The sequence below is a fragment of the Haliotis rubra genome, unplaced genomic scaffold, assembly GCF_003918875.1.
Source record: "Haliotis rubra isolate DU_JTF1 unplaced genomic scaffold, ASM391887v1 Scf27, whole genome shotgun sequence".
Classification (NCBI taxonomy): Eukaryota; Metazoa; Mollusca; class Gastropoda; order Lepetellida; family Haliotidae; genus Haliotis; species Haliotis rubra.
This window is the reverse complement of record NW_025766780.1, coordinates 1,735,023-1,748,699: the sequence shown is the minus strand read 5'-3', so window position 1 is coordinate 1,748,699 and position 13,677 is coordinate 1,735,023. Positions and strand designations below refer to the sequence as shown.

At 35.9% G+C, this 13,677-nt stretch overlaps 1 protein-coding gene across 1 annotated transcript in view; it reads left to right on the top strand.

Annotated features, from left to right (window-relative positions):
- LOC124280612 (paramyosin-like) overlaps positions 1–13,677 on the top strand; it is a 113,366-nt gene that overhangs the window by 29,424 nt on the left and 70,265 nt on the right. The window contains exons 8-15 of the mRNA XM_046716594.1: positions 407–484; positions 2,362–2,418; positions 2,850–2,909; positions 5,750–5,814; positions 6,271–6,439; positions 7,738–7,923; positions 9,654–9,838; positions 11,310–11,347. Of these exons, the coding sequence (XP_046572550.1) occupies positions 407–484; positions 2,362–2,418; positions 2,850–2,909; positions 5,750–5,814; positions 6,271–6,439; positions 7,738–7,923; positions 9,654–9,838; positions 11,310–11,347 (838 nt within the window). The remainder of the gene's footprint in view (positions 1–406; positions 485–2,361; positions 2,419–2,849; positions 2,910–5,749; positions 5,815–6,270; positions 6,440–7,737; positions 7,924–9,653; positions 9,839–11,309; positions 11,348–13,677) is intronic.

The window sequence follows — 13,677 nt, the reverse complement described above, 5'->3', positions numbered from 1 at the left end:
TGACTGTGAAAGACTAGTACATAGGAGAGATTTACTGGTGTGTTTACTCTTTGACTCATGATTTCGATATCCTAGGTAACTGGGCTTGTTTCACCTTATTTCTGTTAATGATTTATTCAGTTTGACATTTGTGAAAATGTAGTTTACTGATTTATAGTTTGTTCGTGTATCTAAAGGTCTTCATATGTCCTGTTTTATGAAATTGTGAATAGGATTGGCAGCTCAAGTTCAACTTACAATTTGCTTCTAAATGTGATCCGATGAATGTACCCATTGCATGGTTTAAATGTAAATGGTTTACTAACAGAGTGAGTGACTGTTACACAGGTAATAGCTTTTTTTCAGTCCACTCTTATATAATGCATATAAAAGATGAATTTTGACATTTTGAATTTTACTTTTGCAGGTACAGATCTTACTGTCTGAACTGGAAAATGCTAACATTCAACAGAAATCTCTTCAATCAACTCTAATAGAACAAAAAGTAAGATCTTTATGATTTTTCTTTGTAGTAGTATACACAATGACAGGACACAATCATTACCCTCATCAAGCCTTTTCATCCCAGTGTTCTACTTTTGTGACATTTATTCAAAAAGCATTTGTAATGTATAACATATGTTATATTTGGGATTACTCTTTCTCAGTAAAGTACAGATTCTAGTACTTTTTGGGGGTTCGAACCCATACCCTCAGAGTCAGGCACCTAACCGCCAGCACACAAAGTCAGATGCCTAGACCGCTCAGCCATCGCGGCTTCCACGCGAGAAAGCTACTGAGAAAGTGTAATCCCAAATATAACATATGTTACATTTGACCACTTTCTAAGATGGCATTGTGTATTTCATTTGTAATGTATATTTTTCATTCTTTTTATATTGGTTAGTGAACTTCTTACTCTGACCCTGAAAAGTTGATAGGACCAAAATTATAAAACTGTTGTCACCATGTGTCAAGGTTACGACAAACTATGGACTAAAACATTTAGAAATAGAAAACACACTCGGAATGAAAAAGACAGCACAAGACACTACCAGGGGTCTTACCACATTGTTATTTATGACTGTATCCTTTATCATTATTAGCAATAATCGGTAACCATTAGAAGGTCATAAATATCTCCAGTATGCAGGACTGTGCTCGTATGTCAGCTTGGTTTACAAACCTAATGTGTTAGAAACATGTTCATGTGTGTATGTGCTTAGTTGAGAGTCCTTTCGCTTCATAAAACAATGTTAGTCACACATTTCGGCTGACACAAATACATGCCAAATTACTTCTCGTATATGCCTTAATGATTTGTTTCACTTCCTCTTAAACACTTAACATACCTGGCGTCACATTCTTGATGTTCAAGGAGAGATAGGACCATCTCATAAGAGATTTTCAGTATGACTATATTTGATATGGGTATCAACCATATTATTAAAATGTTATTAAGGTACTGTTTTATATACCGGTAATATGAAAAACAAGGAATATTGACCATTACATCTGTTCTCTGTTTTAATACCGCAGGTCATCATTGAATGTAAATAACTGCAGGATAGGATAGATTGGCACTGAGATAAGTAAGGCTTTAAAATCTTGGGAGGAGCCATGTTTCTTTGGTTTACTCATGTTATGATTTTTGGCCTAAGATACAAATAGATTGCTCTTACTTCAAGATTCATAATATGCTGCAATCTGAGAACCATGCTAAATGTATAGACGAAGATAGCTTTGAAGGAATGATATTAGACAAGTTATTATTTACTAATGAGCGACTTCATATTCTCATGGGTAATCCTGTCTGTTGTTGCATTTTGTTAAATTAGATGATACAATATCAGTAAGAAATGACTGGAATGATTCTATGACTGTCATTGTATATATTAGCATGACTTCAGTCAAAATTGATGTTTTCTTATGTTTGGAGAAATTATTATAAAGCATAGGACAGTTAGCCAGGTCTGCATTAGTTGGTTCATCATAATGAATGCTTGGTTTAGCTGTTTGTAAAACCTATGAATCAATAGTTTGGCAGAGGTCTTTTCATAAAATAATGCAGAGTTTGTAGCTTCTTATGTTGAATTTAGGAATGATAATGAGGAACCACTGACTGTATTGACCCATCAATTGATTTCCCTTTTCCAGCAGAAAGTTTATTAACTTATGCATGTTTTGATGAATTAAATCTCTGCAGTTTTGTTATTACTACATGAAATTGAAAAATTGAAAAACATGTTTTCCTGGAAAAGTTACATTTGCTATTACTTTACCAAAGTAGGCCATGTTAATAAAATCTTAACATGCATAATATAAACAAAGATTTGATGCTGTAATATTGAAATGATTGTAGCTGTTTTCAACTATTTGCAGCAACTTTTAAAGAAACTAGCAGAGGAGAGAACAATGCATGAAGTAACACTGTCTGAAGTAAGTAAACTGTATATCGGAAATGGGTTCCAATTACATGACCAATATAAGTTTTGGTTGTTACTATGACAATGTCATTGAGCATCATATTCAAAACATGAATATCACTATCACTCTAAACATTTACAAGATCTTCAAGATCAAGTTTTGACATGAAGTCTATTCAACTAGTCAACAATCTATTTAAGACTTCTTGTTTAGGAACATAGATCTTGTGAAAACACAAGTACACACTCCAGATTTGTACTAATCCTGAACCATCAGATGAGCGTCTTAAAAGGAATATCCTCTTAAGGAGCATTGTTGTTGTTTGTGTTGACAAGGACCAATTAATAGAGGTTTTTTACAAATTCATTTTCTCTTTATTTCAAAGTATAAAATTGTTTTGGGGAAACTGACAAATTGGTGTATGTAGTGTTCTCTTTTTTCAGAAACAAACGCAAATTCAAGATCTAAAGATTTGTGTGGATGAGCTCAATAAAATGAATGAGGTAGGTGATTAATTATTCATAAAAGTGAAAACACCATGGTCTATTTTTCTGATTCAGGGCACTCTTAGCATTCTTAGCTCTATGAAAATCGTATGGCTATGTTAAATTATGAGAGCACTCATTAAATTATCTCTTTAGCACTAAGCCCATTTTGTGGAAGGGACCGAGGACTGTTTATGTACTGGCTGGGTAGTGTTGTAGACAAGTAGTTAAAGAGTTCATTCATCATGCCAAACACCCGTTTGTGGCGGTTCCTGTCATGATGTAGCTCGAATAATGCGAAAAGCAGCCTCACTCGCTCAGGCCTAAAACAAAAATGTTGTGGTTCCGATTACCCGACCGACCCTAGAATTCTGGTGCCGACCTTATTTTTTTAAGCGGATTGAATAAAATAAGCTTTCAGATACCATTGTTTTTTCCCGGCACCGACAGACATCGGTCATTCTGATAGAGAAAGTCAATATGATGACCACAAGCTTGATTGAATAAACAATTACACATAGATAAATGTGTTCTTAGTTTGTACGTTACTTCTAAAAATATGTAATAAAAAAAAAGAAGATCCTACCTACCTACCCTAAATTTAAAAGAGGTGTAATCCGAACCACAACATTTTTTTTATTTGGCCTCACTTATATTACCTGTTAAGTTTCGGGTTAGAATTGGTTTTCAGCAACCCATGCTTGTCTTAAGAGGCAATTCAAATGGGATCAGATTGTCAGGCTCACTCACTTGGTTGACACATGTCATCGTATCTCAATTGTGTAGATCGATGCTCATGCTGTTGATCACTGGATTGTCTGGTCCAGATCGCCACCATATAGCTGGGATATTGCTGAGTGTGGCATTAAACAACAACCAACCAACACTCACTTATATGGTAGCTGCTGCAAAATAACCAAATACTGCTGACTTGGTAACTTCCTAAACAACAGACATGGACTCATTCTTCAGTGACCTGCAAGAATCAAGGGCTATTTAATACATTTGTCTTGTTTGTGGGACCTGGTCAGCAGCAGAATGGTCAGGAAAACACAAGAACCTAACGGGAAATCTCTTGTTTATTACAGAAAAATGAAACACATAAGTTCTAACACACCACATTTTTCCAAGGAAGTTGTCTCCCTTAGATCATGTGACTACCAATGTATGGGAGCTCTGTGTTTACATACTGTCCCTGACTGAAATATGGAATTCAAAACAAAACAAATTATTCACGGTATTATTCATTTTTAAGACATGACCACTGCAGAAGCCATTTGAAAATAATAGATTTCAAAATGTGCAGATATTTTTAGCATACCACATTTGCTATATCTCGTGCGCTATTCCATGACTGTACCCTGACAAACTGTTAGACACATATGAGTGATCTTCACAATCATGTCCCACAAAGAATTAAACAGAGCTACAGATAACTTTTTGGGTCATTGAGTTATGTACTCGCTTGTGTTCATCTCAATTGGGTATCCTAATTTTCCTTTGAGTAACCAAATACATTGTACTCATCTCACTCAAACTCAATTGGGTATTTTGCCATTTTCCAATAATCTAAAAATATAATAAAGTTTAAATTTGAGTGTTTTTTATTTATATTTGATCTGTTATTTGAGAAGCGATAAGAAAAACTGCAAGTTGTCAAGTTCATATCCTGAAATAGAACCTCTCAGTATACCTCAGTTATAGTATCTATCCACCAGTACGCATATTAAGATTTGACATTTTTGTGTGTACGCGTGTAAGATCACATTTATTGAGTATTTACAAAAATTCAAGCGTACTTGTACGCAATAGACTTAATAGGAATTGAGTTTTCACATAAATATTTGCGTAATTTACGCAGATACGCAGCTTATCTGTACCTCTGATTAAAATTTACATGAGAATCTATATTTTCTTTGTATATGGTCAGAATTTATCATGAATAACATCAGTGTTATTGCCTTGTAACTCTAAAATATTTTAGTTTCATTGACATTTGACATAGTGTGATCATTATCACCCTTATAAAAACTGATCTTAATGAAGGCTTTCTCAAATTTCTGAGTGACTAGCATGCTTACCTTGTTGCGTTCCATGAAGTTGAAATCATGTATAGGAATATATTTTTATATAATGAATTTTTACCTTGATAAGTTGTACATAGCTTCAATGGAATGTGTCCAGAGAATTCTTTGATCCCTAATTTTCACAATGAGAGTTTCATTAGCTCAGACCAGCTAGACTGCCTGACAGAACACCAGATGATGTTTCTATGAAACAATACCTGCAATGACATGTGTTTTACCATTGAGGTGGAGCAGTGGGTAGCCTTGTGGTTATAGCGTTTACGCGTCACACCAAAGACCTAGATTCGATTCCCCACATGGGTACAATGTGTGAAGCCGAATTTTTGGTGTCCCCGCTGTGATATTGCTGGAATATTGCTAGATTCAGCATAAAACCTTACTCCCTCACTCATGACTGAGGTAATACTAACTATTGTGTTCATTCTTACATCTGAGAATCAAATCTGTGACCAGTGGGTCTTAAACTCAGATACCCTTGAAGATCCGCGATAGAATTGATATATCTTCAGTAACCCATGCTTGTCGTAAAGAGGCCACTAATGGGATCGGATGGTCAGGCTCGCTGACTTGGTTGACACCTGTCATCGGTTCCCAATTACGCAGATCGATGCTCATGCTGTTGATCACTGGATTGTCTGGTCCAGACTTGATTATTTACAGACCACCGCCATATATCTGGAATATTGCTGACTGCTGCGTAAAACTAAACTCACTCACTTAAACTCAGCCTTAAGCTAGCCTGATCAGTCTTTGTTTGATTTCTTTCTAAAGGAATTGAAATATGAACACGATGATCTACAAATGCAGCTGATACAAGCTCATCAGGAAATAACCAAGTAAGTGTAAAACTCTCTTGCAGTGAGAGCAATATTGTCATCTGTTGTAGTATATGGAAATCTCAGTTCAGTCCCTTAAGATACCAGAAACCTGATGCTAGTCCTTCAACACAAAAATCGTCCACACAAAACCTTTTGTGCAATATTTTGGCTAAATACAGTTTGCATGCTACACTTAGATGAGACACATCTTTAGCTAATAAACCAGCAATGTATTATTTGTAATTACTTCAAAAAGTAAACCTATTGATAAAGTTAGGGAAAATTGTTTACCAATTTTCATGTAATTTACATTTAGATACAGTCAAGAACAACAACCACTATTGCCCAGAAATCATTATTTTCCTATATTTTGCAAAGGGTTACATGACTGTTCAGTACATTCCACTACCTTTATTTTGTTAACACAAAGTGATGAGAAGGTCACTGACTACTTTGCACCTTTCCGTGTTCCAGTTACCACATGAAGGAAGATATGCCAAACATGTCTAGCTCCTCTGGGTGCGTCGATGACCTGGAGGTTGAGGGAGAGGTGCTGGAGGAAGAACCTGCTTCATCACACCAGTCTACTGCACACAGCACCCCTGTCAAACAGACATCTATACATAATGAGATCAAGGAAATGGTGAATATTCCCTCAAGAAAAACACTCAGTAGGAATAAGTACATTTAGGGGAACAGATATCGACTGAAGCCAGCAGTTGTAGGCTGCACTATGATTAACCTGTGATATGCATCAGAAATGAACATCACTATGCGGCAGAAAGCCAATATAGATTATAAGTTAATTTCTCTTGAGTAGTTGTCAACGGCTGCTTGTCTGGCATCATCAAAGTCATAGCCTGTGAACATCCTCTGAAACCAATCAAGGGATAAGGGTTTAACATCACACCTGGATTTGCTCAAGAGGTTCAAAACCAATTTTCAATATGGCCACCACATTGCGCTTTGCTCACACTATACCAAAGGTCAATTGTCTGCCTTAACTTGATTATTTTGTAGCATAAATGTAAGAGAAGAATGAAGTCATTAAGTGATAAGGAAGGATAACAATATATGGATTAACAACTTCTTTATTACAGTGAGAGCGACGTTTCAGTGTAGGTTGTAACACCATTTTCAAGCAAGTGATCATATATTGTTATCCATCCATCCAACTTCTAAATGCCTCTCAAACAAGTTATTAAGTGATGTTTTTCACAATGTCTGTCTGCAGTGTTCATTATTAGATATTTTTACATATCTAACATATATGATCAATATGGTTGGTCTCAGTTGAGAACGTTGTCTGTGACCTTATGTAAAGGTCACTATAAACCTAATTGTCATAACATTGATCATATGCTTTTCTTTCTGAACAGGAGGTGAAGTTATTAACCAAATGTGTAATTAAGGTATCTATGTTCATGGGACCTTCTGTATTGTAGGTATGTTGTACTGGGCATGTGCTTACATGAACTGGAACTAGTGGAAGTGAATGATGTCATTAAACTGTAAATTTTTGTCAAAGACATATGAATGTTTCTTTTGTAGAGGTTCTCCATTTGGCATTTGTGTTCCCAAACCAGAAGGCATTTAATTGACCTGGAACTGCTTTTAATGTTCCAATAGCAAGGTATCTTGAGACATGGAACATCCCGTTTCAGTGTTTACCAGAGTGGCAACACTAGGGGTTATAGATGATTTGGTGGCAACCAAATTGTTTCCAGGGAGATGTTCCTGGTGACAAAATTTGGGGTCATTCAGTACAAGGTTATGATCCGTTAAATATGTTTTCAATTTGCATGTAGCAAACACCTCTCTAGTTTATACTACTGGCTGTGCTTCAAGATAACATTCACACATGCATAATTGTTAAGTGCATTTTGCTTGAAAATCGTGAGTGTCAAGATAGGTCAGTGACTGTACTTGGTCTGTCTTCAGCTTGAAGAATCTCTACACCTGCCCTCCCCATTGAGTGACAAGGAACTTCAGGAGAGCATCCTGGCTCGGTCCTTCTCTTCTGGGGCAGAGTCCTGGACAACAGAGGACCTCATAGACCTCGAGGTTGCTTCCTTCATGCCTGCAAATGGAGATAATGACATCAAAACACTGGATGGTGTAAAACTGGTAAGTCTTTATATCACCGAACAAATGTTCAGACCTGATTCTTGGATTCTAAGCTTTATTTGTCCAGTAATAATATCCTTGTTACTCCAACATAGTGGAATGATTATTGTTTAATATGTGTTGCAATCTGTGTTGCAAAATTTTCTAGGTGAACATTATGTTTGCTCAAGCAGTTGAATAGATGAAAGAACCAAGAGCTAGGGTATTAGGCAATGAATCTCACTGTGCAGAATTCAATTCTTCAGTCATGCCAAGACCCACTGGTCATTGGTTAGAACTCCTGAATATGATGGCCTGTAACCACCATATGCATGCTGACTGGTTTAACCAGAATTATAAGAAAAATGTCATTAGGATTGGACTGTACTCAGAGACAGCTGCTAGATTGCAAAAATGGTCTCAGGTGATATATCTGGCTGTGCTGAGTTACTTCCCTTGGTGATGCCAAGATCCGCTCAGAATACCTGACATTCCCATGCTCATGTGTTCCACCAGAGACCATATAATAGATTATTATATGGTCTCTGGTTCCACATTTGACATCCATCTAGCTTCTGTTTGTTAACATTTTGAAACCACTGGGCTTCTGAAATGTATACAATATAGAACAAACTTTATGGATAACAACTTCTTTTTATTCGTGAGTAGCGACATTTCGATACAGATTCTTGTACCGTTGTCAAGCATAATGGAACATGAAGAAGGGGGAAGTGTATATATACTGGATGTAACAATGTAACAAAGAAAACAACATAATTAACATAATTGGCTAGGCAGAAAGCCGATGGGGCCAGAGAGTAAACAAAGGACAGGCGTGGAAGCCAATGATGTACAAATAATAATGAGATGTTTATACAGCAGAGTTTATACAGTAGATTGGGCTTGGTGGATGAGTGCATCATAAGCGGATGGAATGAAGTATCCTTGGTCTCGGTTGATGGTGGGCTTTTGGCGTTTGATGTGGATGTGCAAAGTAATTTCAAGTACATTTCTATAAATTGTGTTAACCAGTTCCAATGTAATACTTGTTCCCAACGGATATAATTTTATAACCCACATTTCACCATGTATGTATCTATTTACAATTTAGAATGTGACATGTAATGGCCATACATGTCAATGCCAATGGGCTTCGATAGCAGCATGTGGAGCTATACAACCAATGTGAACAGAGGATAATTACACAAACGAGATAGTCTTTCATGTTTTTTGGATAATTTTGCAATAAATTTGACCATTTCGTGAGATACATGTACTTTAACATCTTAAATTGACTTTGTAAGAATAGCAGAGGCACTGGACTTGCCATAACAAACTCTAGGAGAATGTTCTACAATGTGATTGGCTTCATATGACAATGACATATATACTGTTATCTAGGCTGTGATAAAAACTTACTCTTATCCTGTCAAGCTGGCAAGTCGTGTTTTGTAACTCATCAGCTAAACACGCAAGTTCTTTCTTCAGAATAGCATGTCTGAAAGAGTAATCAGGAAGGCTGTTATGTTTGAATGAAAATTCTGAGCCTGAAACATGTTTGCTCACTGAATGTCAAATGAAACAATACCAGTTAAGAGCAGCTCCTGAGGGACCTGTTACTCATGCTGAGGATGCCTGTCAAAATGTTTGAGCAATTGCTCTGGACTACAGATCCGATGACAGACTGTCATTCATAATTTTATATCATAATGATGAATTCTGTAATTCTGTCTTTTAAAACTTGACACCAGGTTGAGAAATTCAAGGAACAACAAGATACATTTACACAGCAAATCAATGAAGTGATCAGTGCAGTGGAGGCAAACCCAGACAGGGGAGGCTACTCTAGACAACTCTTCACTGACAGTGATGGAGAGGATCAAGATCTTTCCCCAAATGGAATGTCAAATGATGAAAATGACCAACCAGAGAGAAGGTATATGTTTCGTTGTAATTCTCAACCAAGAGACACCACAAAAACGCAATATATGATTTAAACCTGCTTATTTTCAGAAAGACATCAAGCACCACTCAAATTATTTTAATCCTGCACTGGCAACCAAACAATTACAAACTTGTTTATTTATTGAAATTCCAAAAAGTCTTACACAGACAAATGAGTTGGCATGTTATTACCAAATAGCTAGATTGCCATGTCTGTAATTAAAGCTATCAGAGATACGGTGTCCATGAAAAGTAGTCCTAATCCTAATTAGATGTCATTGAGCTATTTCAGATCTGTTTGTTTTTATAATGAAGTCATTAACATTTAACATGTTGAAAACATTTTCAAATTATATTTATGAATGAGTACATGTTATTTCTAAAAATATTAGCTCACATGAAGAAGTAATGAAGTGTGTTTTCAGTTTGGTAGCTGAATGAACAGTCAGATCTAACAGGGATAAATCTTTTGAATATTTTTGATTGTCCTGCTTTACATGCAAATTGAAGCTGAGTTTGTTACACTTCTCCTCAAAGTCACAGGTCAGCATAATGGGCTGCATTGAACCCACTCATTATGCTTATACGAGGCCTCTGGGAGTAATTACTGAACAATTTGATTCAATATGCTCCATTGCTCAAAAGGTTTACATGTGAGGCAGAAAATGCACTGATAGGAAGTCAGCATGCAGGATATTGTGATCATTTGATCATTAAAAAATATGTTTCAGAAAAAGATCCTCTTGTAATTTCAAACAAGCAACTAATGCAATTGATATAGCATTTTTATGTGCACCTTTTTCCTGATGAAGCAATGGGAGTTGATGTATAGATCTGAAAATACTGTTGTGCTTAGGGACCGTGCATAGTATTTGGCTAAGAGGGTTGATGATGACTGTTATGGACAGGCATGTAAAAAAAAATTATTCTTTTCTCTCTCCCCATCATGTACAAATTCAATGACACCCCCGAGTACAGGTGTACAAAATAGATAATCCCACTACCTCCCCAGAACAAAATGGGTGGAATACCACACACACACACCTAAAATCATCTTCCCCCAAGCCATAAATTATGAATGGTCCCTTGGCGTGTACATATGCACATTCACAACAATAAAGGCCTAGTTATTGCTTTGTCATTTTCTTTGAGACTCACAGTATTGTCAATGATATATGGCATAAAATACAGTTTTGTCAATAGTAAAATAAACTGTGTATAATTTTCATAGTCAGGGAATTTTGAATATTTTCCCAGTGCCAGGAAATTAAAGTCTAAGAATACAATTTTCAGCGTTGATTTGTATAAAATCTTCCATTAGTATTTTTTCAATTTGCCAAAATGTTTGGAAAATGTTTAAGAGAAGAATGAAAAAATGTACTCAATGATTGGCAATTGAAAGGTTGTATTGTTTACACGTGTATCTTTGTTCTTTCATAGGTTTTGTTATGCTGGTGTTTCAGGTTCCAAAGGTTGATGCTAGTTTTGCAAAAGCTTCAAGGTAATTATACATGCTCAAAGAATATAACATTCAAAACACAATATTATGTTCCAGAAGAACTAAAAAGCACCATCAGTGATGACATCAACCAGTAAATTAATCAGTACATTACATTTGCAGATGTTTTCTTACACGAAGAAAATGCAACTGTTGGGTTGTCTTTGAAATTTGTCTTCACTCACATTTGTCTGAAAAAGGAGTGAGTGCAGTTTTATGCCACTTTTAGCAATACTAGTGCAATATCACTCTGGGGGACACCAGAAATGGATTTCAGCATCAAATCCATGAACTAAAGATAATTTCAAACATACTGTTTAGTCCTTAGTCTTACTTAAGGCCAAATAAAAAAACTGTTGTGGTTCCGATTACACCTCTTTAAAATTTAGGGTAGATAGGTAGGATGTTTGGGGTTTTTTACATTTTTTTTTTTAGAAGCAAAGTACAAACTAATAACACATTTATCAATGTATAAGTGTTTATTCAATCAAGCTTGTGGCTGTCATGTTGACTTTCTCTATCAGAATGACCGATGCACATCAGTGCCGGAAAAAAAACCAATGGTATCTGAAAGTTTATTTTATTCATATCTCTTAAACAAATTAGGGTCGGCACCAGAATTCAAGGGTCTGTCGGGTAATCGGAACTACAACACTTTTGTTTAGGCCTAAGTTTCTATGAAAGAAGAAAAGTCTGCTTTTTTCATAATTTTCCTTAAAGGGGAAGTGTACACAAATAAATCACATTTATTCTTATGTGAATCTACGTGAACTGTTTTAATAAGTTAATACCAATGCTTGAAAATATACACTAATTTTTCTTACAATGTAAGTATAACCCTCAAATTAAGTGCTGAAATGTTACGCCAATATGAGGCCCTTGTTTGCCGAGCTAAACAGGCCAGAGTTACCGCCCTTTGATTATGACGTAATTGGTGCCACTTGATTTTAAACTGGTCTCCTGTCTAGTCCCAAATCAAAAGATAATAATACTGAAATTAATCACGTGAAAAAGTTTGTGAAAATTCGAAAGACGCGTAAGAACAGAAAATGTAAGCAGCAGGACAGATTGATCGTGTGTATTTTCATTCATAACCTCACCTCAGTTAAAATACCAAATATGTATAACAATGTTGACGTCCGTATGACATCACTATCGGGAGGCGACTTTTTCAAAATGAAGTGTTCACTGACGACTTTTCAAAATGAAGTGTGACATCACTGTCAGTCTGCTGGTTGTTATTTTCTTTTGTTTTCATTGTGACTAAGGAAATATTCATAAGTTAAGAGAGGTACGTCATCGGAGTTGAGTTGGCAAGAAATTTTATAATATGTTGTTGAATCTAAACTAATACACCTATTTTATTTAACTATCGCTTCCTACGATACCTTTCCCATGCATGTCCTAAAACTAATAAGCAAGTCTATGCAACAAGTAGGCGAACAGATACACAGTGTAAAATCTGAGATTGGCTTTGTTTACATTTCAAACAAGTGATCCTTTCCCAGCGCGGCATCTGATATATTTCGTTCGATTTCACTGAAACACTTCGAATTGGTGACAAAGTCCATTAGCCAGTTTATTTTGAACTGTATGAGGAATTCCGGGATTCGTGTCAAGAAGATAGTGTTGAACTATACAATTGATTTTATGGGCGAAACATAACTGTCATACATGACGTGATTTTATAAACACTCTGTAATATGGCTGAAAATTCACTTTGACGTTAATTGTGTTTGTGTATTTTCGAAACATTCTCAGCGATTCTCGGTTCATGGACAATGTTTTAGAACGAGCATTGTTGATTTGATCATACAACAACAAAACTATCGCTAATCACAGTGATACGTCTTTTTCTTTTAAATTCAATTCTCCCAGTAAAATTTGACATTTGAATTAAGACATACTATAAATTACGCAAAACGCAGTGAATGGTGATTTAGTAATGTGTAAAAACTGTACCAGCCTGAAATGGATTTAATTAGAAGAGACACCAAGCAAGATATAGAATGAATTTACTCAGATGTATGGAACATCAAAAAAGTTTACCAGACTATCGGGCTGACAAGCTGTAAATCTAGACCCATCCGTCAGAAATCTATCCCGTCTCGATGTATGGAGCTCAGGCTGACAAGCTGTAAATCTAGACCTTATTTCATACACTGACAGTAGCCTGCACATCGAGACACAAGAAGCACACCTATACCTGTTTATTGTGGACAGAGAACTCTCGGTAAATGTTGAAAATATGAATTAATATAACACAAAAAATAAATTAGTTACTTCTGATATATGTACGGGTTTGGATGTAAAACTACTTGATAAACACTTTT